Source organism: Pseudorasbora parva, chromosome 18 (genome assembly GCF_024679245.1).
Source record: "Pseudorasbora parva isolate DD20220531a chromosome 18, ASM2467924v1, whole genome shotgun sequence".
Taxonomy (NCBI): domain Eukaryota; kingdom Metazoa; phylum Chordata; class Actinopteri; order Cypriniformes; family Gobionidae; genus Pseudorasbora; species Pseudorasbora parva.
In genome coordinates this window covers 11,422,049-11,436,772 of record NC_090189.1, presented here as the reverse complement: position 1 = coordinate 11,436,772, position 14,724 = coordinate 11,422,049, and the positions used below count along the sequence as shown (strand labels likewise).

The 14,724-nt window shown below is 36.6% G+C and overlaps 1 protein-coding gene across 8 annotated transcripts in view; it reads right to left on the bottom strand.

Moving 5' to 3' along the window:
- Nucleotides 1-14,724, bottom strand: part of LOC137046988 (probable E3 ubiquitin-protein ligase HERC1) — a 97,902-nt gene that overhangs the window by 59,163 nt on the left and 24,015 nt on the right. For 7 of the 8 annotated variants that reach the window (XM_067424522.1, XM_067424516.1, XM_067424518.1 and 4 more), the window contains exons 12-25: nucleotides 13,759-13,924; nucleotides 11,328-11,453; nucleotides 9,829-10,050; nucleotides 8,149-8,301; nucleotides 7,784-7,916; nucleotides 7,328-7,519; nucleotides 6,946-7,158; nucleotides 6,667-6,840; nucleotides 5,111-5,222; nucleotides 4,575-4,698; nucleotides 2,829-3,000; nucleotides 629-923; nucleotides 460-538; nucleotides 297-345 (exon numbers count right to left, since the gene is read on the bottom strand). In XM_067424522.1, the coding sequence (XP_067280623.1) occupies nucleotides 297-345; nucleotides 460-538; nucleotides 629-923; nucleotides 2,829-3,000; nucleotides 4,575-4,698; nucleotides 5,111-5,222; nucleotides 6,667-6,840; nucleotides 6,946-7,158; nucleotides 7,328-7,519; nucleotides 7,784-7,916; nucleotides 8,149-8,301; nucleotides 9,829-10,050; nucleotides 11,328-11,453; nucleotides 13,759-13,924 (2,210 nt within the window). The remainder of the gene's footprint in view (nucleotides 1-296; nucleotides 346-459; nucleotides 539-628; nucleotides 924-2,828; nucleotides 3,001-4,574; nucleotides 4,699-5,110; nucleotides 5,223-6,666; nucleotides 6,841-6,945; nucleotides 7,159-7,327; nucleotides 7,520-7,783; nucleotides 7,917-8,148; nucleotides 8,302-9,828; nucleotides 10,051-11,327; nucleotides 11,454-13,758; nucleotides 13,925-14,724) is intronic. The other variant, XM_067424519.1, reaches the window with a different exon arrangement.

The window sequence follows — 14,724 nt, the reverse complement described above, 5'->3', positions numbered from 1 at the left end:
ATCACGCAGTTCAGACATGTAAAAAATAGATGTCATAGATCTGACGTGATATCAGACAGAAGAAGCATATGCGCTGTGTGAGATCAAATATGCAAGATGCAAAAAATGTAAGATCAGACATGTGAGAGAACAGTTACGTTAGATGAGATGCGAGATAAGACGAGAAATTGGAAACTGCTAAAAACGTGATATCAGACAATATATGAGATGTGTTAGAAATCACATCTGCAACATATCCAAAATTTGTGAGATCAGATACATCATAACTTAATATGCTACTATATACACACACTCACCCATTTTATTCTTGAATGACCCTGAGGAGCTTTTAGACGGATCTAGTGTCTTTAAAAGAGAGACGAAACAGACCACAGGTGAAAAAAGAAACAAACAAGAAGACCAAACGAGAGATCAATTCATCAATATTGTACTAGGAGAAAACATGGGATGCACAAATACCTCTCTCTCACTGAATCTTCTCTCAGAGGAGGACGTTAACTCCATCTTTGTTCCTAACGCCTCATAGTAGGGTGGAGATCTGTGGAGTGAGAGAGATTTAATCACATACCGTACATTTTTTTCACAGCATGCGCAAGCAAATGTTCTGTAATTGTACACAAACGCAAACCTTGCTAAACTCTCAGTGGGCGTCTGTGACGACACAATCTCCTCCTGCCAAGCAGCTCGGACCCCCAGCAGAAGGAAAAGGCAGCGGGAGACCAGCAAGTGGCATGCCGCCGGGAAGGAAAGGCCATGGTCAGTGGTGCTGTGGTGGTTCCAGGGCCGCTGAGGAGGCTCTCTTTCTGGCGTTCCTGGGCTCTCGGTGCTGCTGGGTAACGTGCTAGTGCCAGACGACTCGTACACAGTCTCGTTCTGTTGGAGCTGCATTGCCTCACGTGTGGCCAGGAAACACTGCAGAACCTCTGCAGGGAGAAAGAAACATGCAAACAGTTTGTTGTGCAAATAATTACACAATACAACACCAGAGTAAGTATTTTAGAGCAAATAATGCCACATATTAAATCACAACCAATACACATCTACACTGTAAAAAATTATAGGCATTGGATTACAGGTAATAATGCTGTAAATTATGTTAAAGGGACACTCCACCGTTTTTAGAAATAGGGCTTATTCAACTTCTTTCCTAAATTTAGATATGTGGGCAAATGCATTTTTGTCTTAGTGGATGCATTGTTTTAGTTTGGCGGGGTGCCGCTAGCTTACCTTAGCATAATGAATGGAATCCTATGTTGCCAGCTAGCATTTCCCGAGTAAAAGTGATCCCGAAAAAAAAAACACCCACCTAATTACTTCTTGTGGCCTGCGTATTCACAACGAGTACAAATCGTGATTCAGATTAAGACTAGGCGATTTCCAGATATTGACTTGGGACTATTATGGGAAGCACAGGCGAAGCACTGCTACTTGGGCGCAGAGATATCAGGCAACACAGAGGACGTGAGGATGAGAGCCGTGATATCTCTAGGCCCAAGTAGCAGTGCTTCGCCTGTGCTTAATTAAATCCAGCGACAATTATTTTCAGTGTAATGACAAGAGGTGGACAGTAGTTAAAGGAAGTGTGTGTAAGATTGTGGCCAAAACTGATACTGCAATCACTTTCAAATGACTGTAGAGCGGTGTATTCCCTCTCCCCCTCCCCCAGACTCGAGGTTGCCAGATCGGCTGCAGGATCAGCAGGAACGTTTGTAGCTGCAGCTGTGGTAACTATAGCAGATCTGGCAACCCGGATGACGAAACACTACTGACTTTGTGATTGGCTGATAGGTGGAGGGTGGAGCTTCAGGCCAAAACACAACATGTCAACATCAACATCAGTTGAGGGCTGCAACAACAACTTTTAAATGACAATATCCTGGCCGGACTACTGTTGTCAGTGATTATTTTAAAGTATTTTAAATGAACATGATTTCTTAATGTCTGATGACACATCAGGGCCATTTTATAATTAACTGAAATACATTTCTTATATACAGTTCCTTTAAGTATTTTTACATTATTCAAGTACATTTTTCATGTATCTGTTTTTTCTTTGGAAAACTTTTTCAAAAATGTTTTTACTTCAATACATTCCAAAGCATATTGTCATAGTTACTGCACAACATTTCATAAATAAAGTTATTTTTTTACCTTTAATACTTAAGTACATAAAACATTTAGTACTTTCATTTAGTAATTCAAAGTTGTGCTTGAGTACGAAAGTAAGTTAGAAAAGTAAGAAAGTACTAGATTTGTATTGTAATCAAGTATTTAAAAAAAAAAGTAAGACATTATGCTCTGAAATGTAGAAAAAGTGCAGAAAAATTGCAGAAAAAGTTTTACAAAGAAAAAAACTAGACATTTTAAATATTTACTTAAGCAGAGTAAAACACTTTGCGTCTGCCTCACACACAACCTTAAAATGTTAAATATAAAAATAAAAAAAAACTAAATAAACTAAAACTACAAGCCCTGTGTGAATGTAATTATAGTCATTACTTACTCTTCACTTATATATATAAAGAAATAACTATATATATATATATATATATATATATATATATATATATATATATATATATATATATATATATATATATATATATATATATATATAATGTTTTATATATATAAAACCAGTCAGGATATATATATTACTATTATTATTTAATTTATTCAGGGTATTTAATCCCAGAACTATGGGCAAAAAAGTGGGAGTGCACCATAACACTGGAATTGTTGAACAGGCCTTTTTCTGAGACAAGAAGCTTTTGGACTATGGTCCAGCAGAAGCACGGAGGGAAGAACACAGAAAGCACAGTGTTTACCCGGCAGGTACATACTACTGATGCTGGGCGTCTCCTCCTCTAAGGGATCATCCTGGTTGTGTTCAGCTGCATGGGGAGTCTGGCTGCTGGGATCTGCGTCTCTTCCTGTCTGCTCTCCCGAGCTCACTGCCTCCTGCCTCTCCTCACTGGGGCTCTGAGAGACCAATGAAGCCTGGACAGGATGAAACAAGGAGGAACAGAGCTAATATTGGTTAATGTTATTTTGTTACCCGTAGCATAAAGTTGCTTTAGTGGTAGGAGAAGATTAAAAAAAAATACATTTTATTACATTTCATGTTGTCTTTAAATGTAACACTCTTTTAAGCAACCTTGAACTTTGGAAGGGCGCTATATAAATAAAACTTCTTCCTATAATACATTTGTGAAAAACATCCCAAATTCATTAGCATGTTTCCTAAGAATAAGTGCATTAAACATAGGACCTAATATGATAATCAAAGACAAATATACATATACACCAATGTTCAAAAGTTTTGGGGTAATTAAGATTTTATGTTTTTGAAAATAAGTCACTTATGCTCATTAATATTTCATTTATTTGATTAAAAAATATATGTTAAAAACAGTAATATTGGGAAATATTACCATTTAAAATAACTGTTTTCTATTTTAATATATTTTTTCCTGTGATGGCAAAGCTGAATTTTGAGCATCATTACTCCAGTCTTCAGTATCTCATGATCCTTCAGAAATCATTCTGATATGATGATTTGGTGGTCAAGGAACATATCGAATTATTTTCAATGTTGAAACAGTTTACTACTTATTACTGTTACTGTTTACTAATAGAAAGCAATTATTTGATGAATAGAAAGTTTTAAAAAAACAGGATTTTTTAAAATATGATTATATTATAAAGGTATTTAATGCTTTATAATATAATCATATTATAAATCATATTATATAATCATATTTTAATGCTCATTTTGATTAATTTGTTTCCTTGCTAATAAAATAGTTTTCCTTTGAATAGAACATGCTCTCTGTCGGCGTGGCCGCATTAGCGGATAACGAGGAGGCTCACGACTGACATCTCTCTCTTTTCAAACAGATTACATAAAAAGAGAATTATTTGTTTTTTATTTAATTTGCATTATTTAAAACCTGACATTGCAAAATGTCTCATGTTTGTGTGACAAGTATTCGCTAAGTTACAGTTCATTTTCTGACAAGCATCAGAATGGACTTCATTAAGAGAGACAACAGATCGCACATCATGTTTGCTTTATTTAGCAAAAAGCACAACATTTTGTTTTTATTGTGAATTTCACAGACACCTGCTCTCATTAACAGTTTCTTAACAGTTATTTGTATGACCAAAATCGAAATTCAAAAACATTTTTAGTCTCTTTCGCACTGATAAGAAAAAACAACCGATGACCCCTGGAGGTAAAAACAAATGTTACTGGCCCCAAACATTTGAAGTAGTAAATATAACTATGTATGTAAGTATGAAAGTATATAAATATAGAGTCTAGGGTTTAAAATATAAATTAAATTGGGTATGTATATAAAACAAAAGTTATAACAGCAAAAAAAAGTAGAACAAATATTTTGATATTTGCACTATTTGTAGGTTAGTAATAAAATATAATTTGTGATATTGATCATGTGATAATTTAACTTTATGTTAACTTTAACTAGTTTCACTAGTTGTCTCAGACATTTAAATAATATATCCCATTGTATTTATTTAAATAAAATGTGTTTATCAATGTGTTTTACCTGTTTGGTGGTAGTCGTTTGGACGCTGCTTGTGTTGCCAATGCTTTCTTTATAGGACAGCAGAGTGCTGCGGATTTTATACACCACCTGGTATATTTCAGTCAGAACCTCACAAGGCTCATATCTGCAGTAAAACACACACACACACACACACACACACACACACACACACACACACACACACACACACACACACACACACATTAATGGACTTTTTAATTTTTTGGTTACTGCTGTCCAAACACTGAGGAAGGTTTATCTGGATTCATGACTGTCAATTCATATTTACTAAACTCTCACTCTCACAAATAGTGGCTAAGGCATTTATCATGTGAGATTTCACACAGCACAGGGAGAAACAGAGACTGACACTTTAATATTCACATAAAGAGTCATTCTTTAAATAGATTAAATCTGGGTCAACTAATTACAAAGTTCATTAAACTATAGCATAAGTGAGAAGTGAGAAGATATAGATGTAAAAAAGAGATCTAGGTAAAGAGAGAGATAGAGGGCGAGGTGTGGATTTCACTCACTTATCCTGCCAGTAGGCTTCATGAAGGCCGGTGTGTTTGAGCAGAGCAGCCAAACTACAGCGACATGCCATCTCTAGCAGAGAGTCTCCCACTGATCCACTACTGTCCCAGTCTATATAAAAACATACGTCAAGGTTAATATTTGGACACGCACATGATGACAGCGCTTATTGTAATCTGGAATACCTGACTCTGGTTGGTCGAATGCAGCATTATGCCGTCAAATTTTTGTAAAGACCACTGAACAATGTACTAAATAGGCAGCTGATTTCCTACATAGCTATGAGATGTTTATCTCCTATTACTTCAAAGTGTCTTTTTGCTCACAGAATAAAATAATGTAAATGTTTAATAAAAAGAAACATTTAAATATTTAATACATTTAATTTATTTATTTTTTAATAAATGTTTATTTCTAATTTAGTTTAATAAAAAACATTTATAAATGTATAACTTTTAAATGTATAATTAATATATTTATTTTTAAAAAAGTGTGTGTGTGTGTGTGTGTGTGTGTGTGTGTGTGTGTGTGTGTGTGTGTGTGTGTGTGTGTGTGTGTGTGTGTGTGTGTGTGTGTGTGTGTGTGTGTGTGTGTGTGTGTGTGTGTGTAATTAATATATTTATATTTCATACATTTTATTTTAAAATGTATATAAATTATACACTTAAAAATAAAAAGTATTAACATTTAAAATACAACAATATATAATGGCATTTATATATAATTAAAATTGCTTCAAATAATACTAAATACTAACCTAAAGCACCACAGTGGTACTTAAATATGGTAATTATTGAGTACTACGGTATACAGACAAACAAACACTGGCTCAAAAAGGCCAGACAAAAAAACGTCTCAAGCTTGTCAATCAATATATTTTACATTCTTTTCATATTCTATATGTACTTTAAAGGGTTAGTTCACCCAAAAATGAAATCCTAATGTCGCTCCACACCCGTAAGACCTCCGTTCATCTTCAGAACACATTTTAAGATATTTTATATTTAGTCCGACAGCGTATCTAAGTGTATGCACACTATACTGTCCATGTCCGAAAAGGGAATAAAAACATCATCAAAGTAGTCCATATGTGACATCAGTTAGTTCATTAGAATCGCTTGAATCATCAAAAATACATTTTGGTCCAAAAATAACAAAAACTACGACTTTATTCAGCATTGTCTTCTCTTCCTGGTTTGGATCGCCAATGTCACGTGATTTCAGTTTATAAATAGTTTTCAGTAAAAAAATATATTTTGTTATTTTTGGACCAAAATGTATTTTCGATGCTTCAAGAGATTCTAATGAACTAACAGATGTCACATATGGACTACTTTGATGATGTTTTTATTCCCTTTCTGGACATGGACAGTATAGTGTTCATTCCCTTTCATGAAGGAACAGAAACGCTCTCGGACTAAATATAAAATATCTTAAACTGTGTTCAGATGAACGGAGGTCTTACAGGTGTGGAACGAAATTAGGGTCGAGTCATTAATAACATAAATTTCATTTTTGGGTGAACTAACCCTTTAACAAATCCTGCCTCTCTTACCACGACTTGCAGCATACTCCTTCAGCTTCCTCCAGAGGGCGCTGGCGGGTTCTCGCGGGGAGCCGAGGGCGAGTTCCACTAGCGTTGTGTTCTCTTCCGACAGCCGCAACTCAGCAAGTCTCACATCCCCACAACCCATGAACACGGCCTCAGTCAGCCAACCCATTGCACAGTCTACAGGAAAATAGATGAGTATTCATTTATTAATCTGTATTTATGCATGTGTTAAAGCCTTACAATATAAACAAGGCCTGCTGCCCCCTTGTGGTAGGTCATTACCCAGCTGTTCAAAGTCAATCTCAAGCCCGTTTCTCAAGAGTGGGTTACACAGCCAGAACTCTGCCGTCTTCTCCTGGATGGAAGGGGGCGGGCCTTGCAGCATACCTCCCAGGCAACGGCCAATGGCAAGCGCAACAGACCTCTCCAGGTCAAGAAGCCACGCCCAGTCATCTGACTCTGTTGCCAGGATTGGCTCAGAGGTGTCTGATGGTTCTGCAACAGGAAGGAACGTTGTGTAATTGGCAGTAATGTGCTCATCTCATAAAATTTCTTCATAGATCTGCCCCTTGTTCTTAAATACGTTTTTTTTTATATAGTTTGGATGCCAAAAAATGTATTATGGTATCTGAAATAGTTTCAGAGAATTAATTCTGGTGCTTACCCTGCGAGTTTCCTTCCAGCTCCATGTTCTCCAAGTGTGAAGTGTTGGGCAGGTAACAGTTGAGCTCGTTGAGGTGTTCAAGCAGAGTGAGCAGGTGAGGGAGGAGGGGTTTGACAACAGCCAATGGCAGCAGGAGGAGAGAGTAAGTCACCTGACACAGCAGACTGCCCGCCACCGAACCAAACAGCACAGCTACAGAGAAACAGTCAAGTCAAACAACTCAATTGGATGGATGGATGGATGGATGGATGGATGGATGGATGGATGGATGGATGGATGGATGGATGGATGGATGGATGGATGGATGGATGGATGGATGGATGGATGGGTGGATGGATGGATGGATGGATGGATGGATGGATGGATGGATGGATGGATGGATGGATGGATGGATGGATGGATGGATGGATGGATGGATGAATGGATGGATGGATGGATGGAAATGTGTGTTCTCACTGTGTAGTTTCTTGATGACGTGTTTGTCCAGTGTGCTCTCCTCCAGCAGAATGGTGGATCTCCTGAAGGTCTCGGCTGCATATGGAAGCAGCAGACACAGGTGCTTATGTAGCAGCACTACGCTGCTGTCATCCTACACAACACACAAACAAAAAAAATAAACAGTTATTATGCAGGTTGCCTTCAATTCTGGGTTCTGGAATAAGAATGAAGCATCTTTGAATAAATAGCTCACACAAAAGTTTTACTTCTTACTAAACTACAACCTCTAACCAATGCATCTGGCAGGCTGAGGGAGGTATCATATGGAGCAGGCTTTAACAATAAATGTGTTGTTGTTGTTGTTGTTGTTGTTGTTGTTGTACCTCAGCGCCTGTGTGGATGTAGCAGTGGGCCAGCAGGTGTCTGTGAAGGGCTGACAGCAGGTGGTGGAAGTGTGATGGAGCCTCCGTCTGTTTCTGGGACGGACTGGACCGCTGTTTATCACTGTTCTTCTCCAGTTCACCAAACGCACGCTCCTGTGTGTACAATGGAGTTAATGGAAAGTAAAACGTGTGGCGATTTGTTTTTGATTTCTACACTTCCTCAAAATATATTTAACATAAATGTTCAATTTCATATATCCAAGACAATTTATTCATATCCAAGACACATCAGATGACTGTCCATTTAAGTTATTGACAGCCAGAGAGGACCAAAGAGCCATTTAAATTAAAGAAACTATCACACCTACATCAAAGAAAATCATTGTTTCCACAATAATATTAAAGGGTAAGTTCACCCAAAAATGAAAATTCTGTCAATAATTACTTACCCTAATGTCGTTCGACACCTGTAAGACCTCCGCTCACCTTCAGAACACAAAGATATTTTTGTTGAAATCCGATGGCTCAGACAGGCCTTCATTGACACCAATGTCATTTCCTCTCTCAAGACCCATAAAGGCACTAAAGATGTCGTTACAAAGCCCATCTCACTACAGTGGCTCTACAATCATTTTATGAAGCGACGAGAATAGTTTTTGTGGGCAAAAAAACTAAATAACAACTTATATAGTGAGGGGCCGATTTCAAAACAAAGATTTGAACGTTATGAATCAACGTATCGATTCAGGATTCGGATCGCCAAAGTCACGTGATTTCAGCAGTCTAGCAGTTTATTGTAGAGCCACTGTAGTGAGATGGGCTTTGTAACGACGTCTTTAGTGCTTTTATGGGTCTTGAAAGAGGAAATGACATTGGTGTCAATAAAGGCCTGTCTGAGCCATCGGAATTAAAACAAAAATATCTTCATTTGTGTTCCGAAGATGAGCGGAGGTCTTACGGGTGTCAAACAACATTAGGGTAAGTAATTATTGACAGAATTTTTATTTTTGTGTGAACTAACCTTTTAAGAAGAACAGTTACTCATTCCTGAAGGATCATGTGACACTGAAGACTGAAGTGATGATGCTGAAAATTCAGCTTTACCACTACAGGAATAAATTACATTTTAAAATATATAAACAGAAAACAGTTATTTTCAATGTTAATAATATTTCACATTATTACTGTTTTACTGTATTTTTTATTCATGGTAAGCAGAAGAAACATCTTTCGAAATAATTCAAAAATCGTATTGACCTCAAACTCTATAGTAGTATATATTATAAATTATTATATCAAATATATATTATCAATTATATTGTTTCTATATTCAGTATTATTAATATATAATCAATTATGATAATCACCTAAATTATAAGTTGTTTTTTTAAGTGGTTTCCCCAAAAAAGTGGCCACATTTTTCTAATGCAGGGGGCAAATGTCAATTTTAAAAGCATATTTCCTTTCCTAAACCAGTACAGGAAGAATCATAAAACCCATTTTCAAAATGTCTTTGGGAAAAAGCATATTCATTATACACAAAATAATATGCTTGCTTAATGCTTTTTTAAAAATAATTTCAATTAAATTTCAATTAAGTTAAACTGAATTCAATGCTTGGAAATAGAAAGCATCTGTTGGGTCTCTCAATCTGGACAACTGTTGAACCACTGGACTGACCGTATAGAACCCAATGCTCAGCAGCAAGGTCTTCAAGAGGACCTCGGCCAGGTGAAGGTGGTCTGGAGCTTCTGAACTTGAGCTAACACTTCCTGTGGGGCGGTCAGGGGTGGGCGGCAGTGCCAGACCTGCACTCAGCTCCCCAGGCGAGCTGTATCCAAGCAGGGATGCAACATGACTCTGTTCCTGCAGGCTGTTGAGCACCATATCCAACTGTAGGCGCTGTAGAAGGGCAAACAGTAATATCACTGAATATTCAGCAAAACATTTACTACGATATTTACATTTGGCTCCAGGGGGTTAATAAAGGCCTTCCGAAGTGAAGTGATGCATTTTTGTAAAACAACTATCCATATTTATAACTTTATAAACTATAAAATCGCTGGCTTCTGGTAACGGAGAGTGACCTCTGACATGAAGCATCGACAAACAAAACACTGGTCAAGAATTCAAATTTTTGAAGGGAGATGTCAGAGGAGCTTGAGTTTGTTTTCCAGCACTATTTGTTTAAATCACGAGGCGCCTACTCTCACGTCTCATCTAAGCTTACGCCACTCCTACCAGAATCGGACGGTATTGAAGTATTTTTACTTTCCAAGTCATTTTATTTTTCAAGTATATGCACTTTGTCAGTGTTCTTCTTTGGAAAACTTTTACTTTACAATATTCCAAAATATAATATTGTACTTTTTACTGCAATAAAATTCATATTTAATATCATTTAATATTTAATTACATTAAAAATGTAATACTGTATACTTTTACTCAAGTAAAAGTAATTCAAAGTTTTACTTGAGTAAGTTTTACAAGTAAAAAAGTACTACATTGGTATTGTAATTAAATATTAAAGATAAGAAAACAACAACTGTTATTTATTAAATTTAGTGCAGTAAAAAGTATGACATTATATATTATGCTTTGGAATGTATTGAAGTAAAAGTTTTCTGAAGAAAAACACTGATAAAGTATACTAAAAAATTGACTTGAGTAGAAAGTAAAAATACTCCACGACGTCAACTGTCCGCCTCTGACTCCTACATCGGGTCAGAGTTCGCTCTTCCACCAGAACTCGACTTGCATACGGCCATTATTGAAGCCATTATAGCTTATTAAGTTATAAATATGGATAGTTTTCTTACAAAAATGCATCGCTTCGTAAGGCCTTTATTAACCCCCTGGAGCTGTATGGATTATTTTTACAATAGATGGATGGACTTTTTTGGGCTTCAAAAAAACAAGGTGCCATTCACTCCCAATATAAAACTTGCAAGAGCCAGGATATTTTTTAATATACCTCTGGTTGTGTTTGGCTGAAAGAAGTAGGCTTGAGGGTGAGCGAATGAGAACATTTTTATTTTTGGGTGAACTAACCCTTTAACTTGAGTTATGTTCATTTGAGAGCTTTTCTCAGCCAATATGGATATATGCGATTAATTCAATTAATCAATCAGTATATCCTGTGATTAATTCAAAGTTTGATAGTGTTTCTGCATGAGTACCTGTCCTTTAGACAGGCTTTCCCAGCTCTCCGGGCCCTGAGGTAACAGAGAGTGCAGCAGCTCCGTTCTCTCCCTGAGAGGAGGCAGCAACAGACACGCTCCGATGGACAGCGTGCTCATTACAGCCTAAACACACACACACACACAAACGAATAACAATTAAATAAAGGGAATGACTCATATTCTGGCATTCTGACTGATGACTCAGTCGAAGCGGCTACACTGCACTCTTGAAGGTTGTGAAAAGTCGTGTTCCCTGCAAACTCCCTCGAAATGAAAACAGAGCCAACAGATTCCCTCATCTTAGTGTTTTCAACATGTGGGCGGAACTCCAGCAGCATATGCAAGCATTCTGATTGGCTGAAGTTTACTGTTGTGTAAGCCTGTTGGAGTGTGTGTGTTTTAAAAATGTATTTTTAGATATTGCATCAAAAAAAAAAAGACATAAAATGAAATAAATCACATAAAAACTAAGTTTACATGAAGCAGCTAAACTAAGGTTTAAAAGTATAATAGTTTAAAGGTGCCCTAGAATGAGTTGAAACAATATGTTAAATTATTCTCTGATATCTACATAGAGGGTATGTGGCTTATGTAAGAGCACAAATTGTCCAGATACAGTTTTTCAGGTCCATTTACAACCCTATAAATTGTCCCTAGGATGTAACGCTCTGTTTTTGGCTTATTTGGAAGGGTCATGAATATTAATGTTGAGCTCTGCTCTGATTGGCTTACTTCAGCAGCTCACACAAGTTCAATTGTTCAGCGAAGCGGCTGACCGTCCTGACAGAACACAGACCGACTGAATGACACTTTGAGCAGAAAATCTCAAATGGAGATTGCTAAAATGCCGCTTACTTGTTTATTGGTGTTTTCAGATCATCTGTGCGAGAGAAAGAGCTCGCACCGGAATAGTAAACGTTCTTTTCACAGAAAAGCTCTGATTGGGGGATTTAAATGACTGAAATCTGGCAAACGCAAGCACGAAAGCCCGAACGCTCTTCTTTTCCCCCGACAAAACCAATGCTTTTTGTTCAAGTTTTTATTTTTTAAACTACATTTTAGACTCGTCTTTTTTCGTCAACGATATTGCATGTATATATAATGTAGTCACAATGTAGGCTATGCAGTGACTGTGATGTACTCTGAAATACAAACATGCAAAAACATCATACTTCAGTTCTCAAAAATATTCAAAAAATTTTTTTTTACAAAATTAATAGAAGCCTTGTCAAATGACTATCATTTTACCTTATATGGTGGAGAAGGTGACATTAGCTAGAAGGACTGATTGAGCGATCTGTAAGCAACTAAACTAACGTAGTATGACACATATCTACGGTTGAATTTTGTAATACAAAATAATATTAACCTGTCATTAGACACACTATTTAGTTTTGTATGGTACTTGGAGTTTCCTATTGTTACTTTATTAGCATCTTGCACCTTGTTTCAGATACGCCTGACCTGAACATGTTCGGACATATGCAAATGTTGGGGGCGTACATAGTAATGATCCCAGCGATTGCGTCACAGTTGTCGTTATGTTGAGAATCACTTTTTTCATGCACGAGATTTACATGAGAAGTAGGAGGCAATGGTGTTTGAGACTCAGAGTATGTGACGTCCATGTACTGAACTCTTATTATTTCACTATGGCAAGGGTTAATTACATTTTTCATTCTAGGGCACCTTTAAATATATATAACTTATATGTAAATAAGAGTCAGAGTAGCTTTTACAATAAATTACATTTGTATTTTACTATTTTGTATTTTTCCTCAGAAGATAAAGTTAAGTTATGGAAATGCTCTTTATTTCGCAAATATTTTTAATATATTAATATCATGAATACATTAAATTAGCAACTTGGATGAAAACATAGCTACTGACAATTAACATATGCCTTGCCAAGTATCATTTTCCAAAGGGCACAATAAATCTCAAAATATTCACATCCATTCAGCACTTTCTTTGAGCTTTACTTGTAGCTTTACTTGTAATATGAATTTAAAGTACAAATTACTGTTTGGGATCAGACTAAGTTTTGTAATGTTTTTATGTTTAACGTCTTTATTTTGGAATTCTCTTTTGCTCATTTATTTGATTAAAATATATTAAAAGTAATATTGTGAAATATTATTACAATTTAAAATAACTTTCCCATTTTAAAAGACATATTAATTAAAATGTATTTTATTTCTGTGATGGCAAATCGGAATATGGGATGTTGCAGTTGTTTGAAATACAAATTTTTTGAAAATTATAAACGTCCTTACAGTCACTTTCCTGGTTGAATAAAAAGTTAAATTTATTTTTTAAAACAAAATCAATCCTTACTGATCCCAGTGTTCATCAAATGGATGAATATACTGTATGCTAATTCTAAATGTAAATATATGCAAATAAAGCTCAGTGTTTCATTGCAGACCTGTTGTATGGAGTCTGGTACATTTGAGTCAATGAGTCTGAAGAGCAGGTTCCTGAGGGGCCGACCCTGAGCACCCAGCACTGTGGCCCCAGTTCCCCCTGCGTGGGCCAGCGACAGGTGGATGGACAACAGTTTCATACACAACAACACAAACTGGTGATGTTCCCTGGGAAAGAAACCGAGAGGGAGAGAGTGAGAAGTTTGAAGATGAGAAGTCTAAAGTGACCTTTACCGAGTGCCAGGCCATATGCTGCTCTGACCCCATCCCTGTGGGTATGAAGAAAGTCGTTGGCTTGTGCCAGTTACCCCTGCGGCTGTGTGTGTGTGTGTGTGTGTGTGTGTGTGTGTGTGTGTGTATCACATTTCTGTTATATGAGTGTCTTTCATTAGCTGACATTGACACAGATAAACCAAATTTCTTGCTTGCCCATGCAGAACTCTCTGACACAATGCTAAGGCGTGCTAGGTGGTTGCTAAGGCATTGCTATGCTTATGTATGAGCAATAGTACAAAGCTCACCTTTGCAAGCGCCACTAAAAAGCATTTAAAGCGTTGGGGTATTGTGGGAGCTTCCACATAATGGGATCAATAAGATATTTGACACACGCCCTTTCTTTAGAGATACTGCAGCAGAATGAAATGCATCACATGTACATGAATCACTTAACATCTTGTGGCCTCAGCAAGGAAATATCTGCAATAATATCTGTATGATAATAATCTGTATGCTCTTATGTAATCTTAAATGGTTAGTTCTGAAATCTGAGAGCTTTCTGTCTCTCCATAGACAGCTGTGCATATGTTATGATAGGCTTTGACCCTTCAAAAAGTTCATAAAGAGATTCATATGAAACTAATAAAAATAATCCATATGAATTAAGCAGTTTAGTCCAAATGTTCTAAAGAGACTCAATAACTTTTTATTATGAATAGCTTGAACTTGTATTCACATATATGCATTGATCA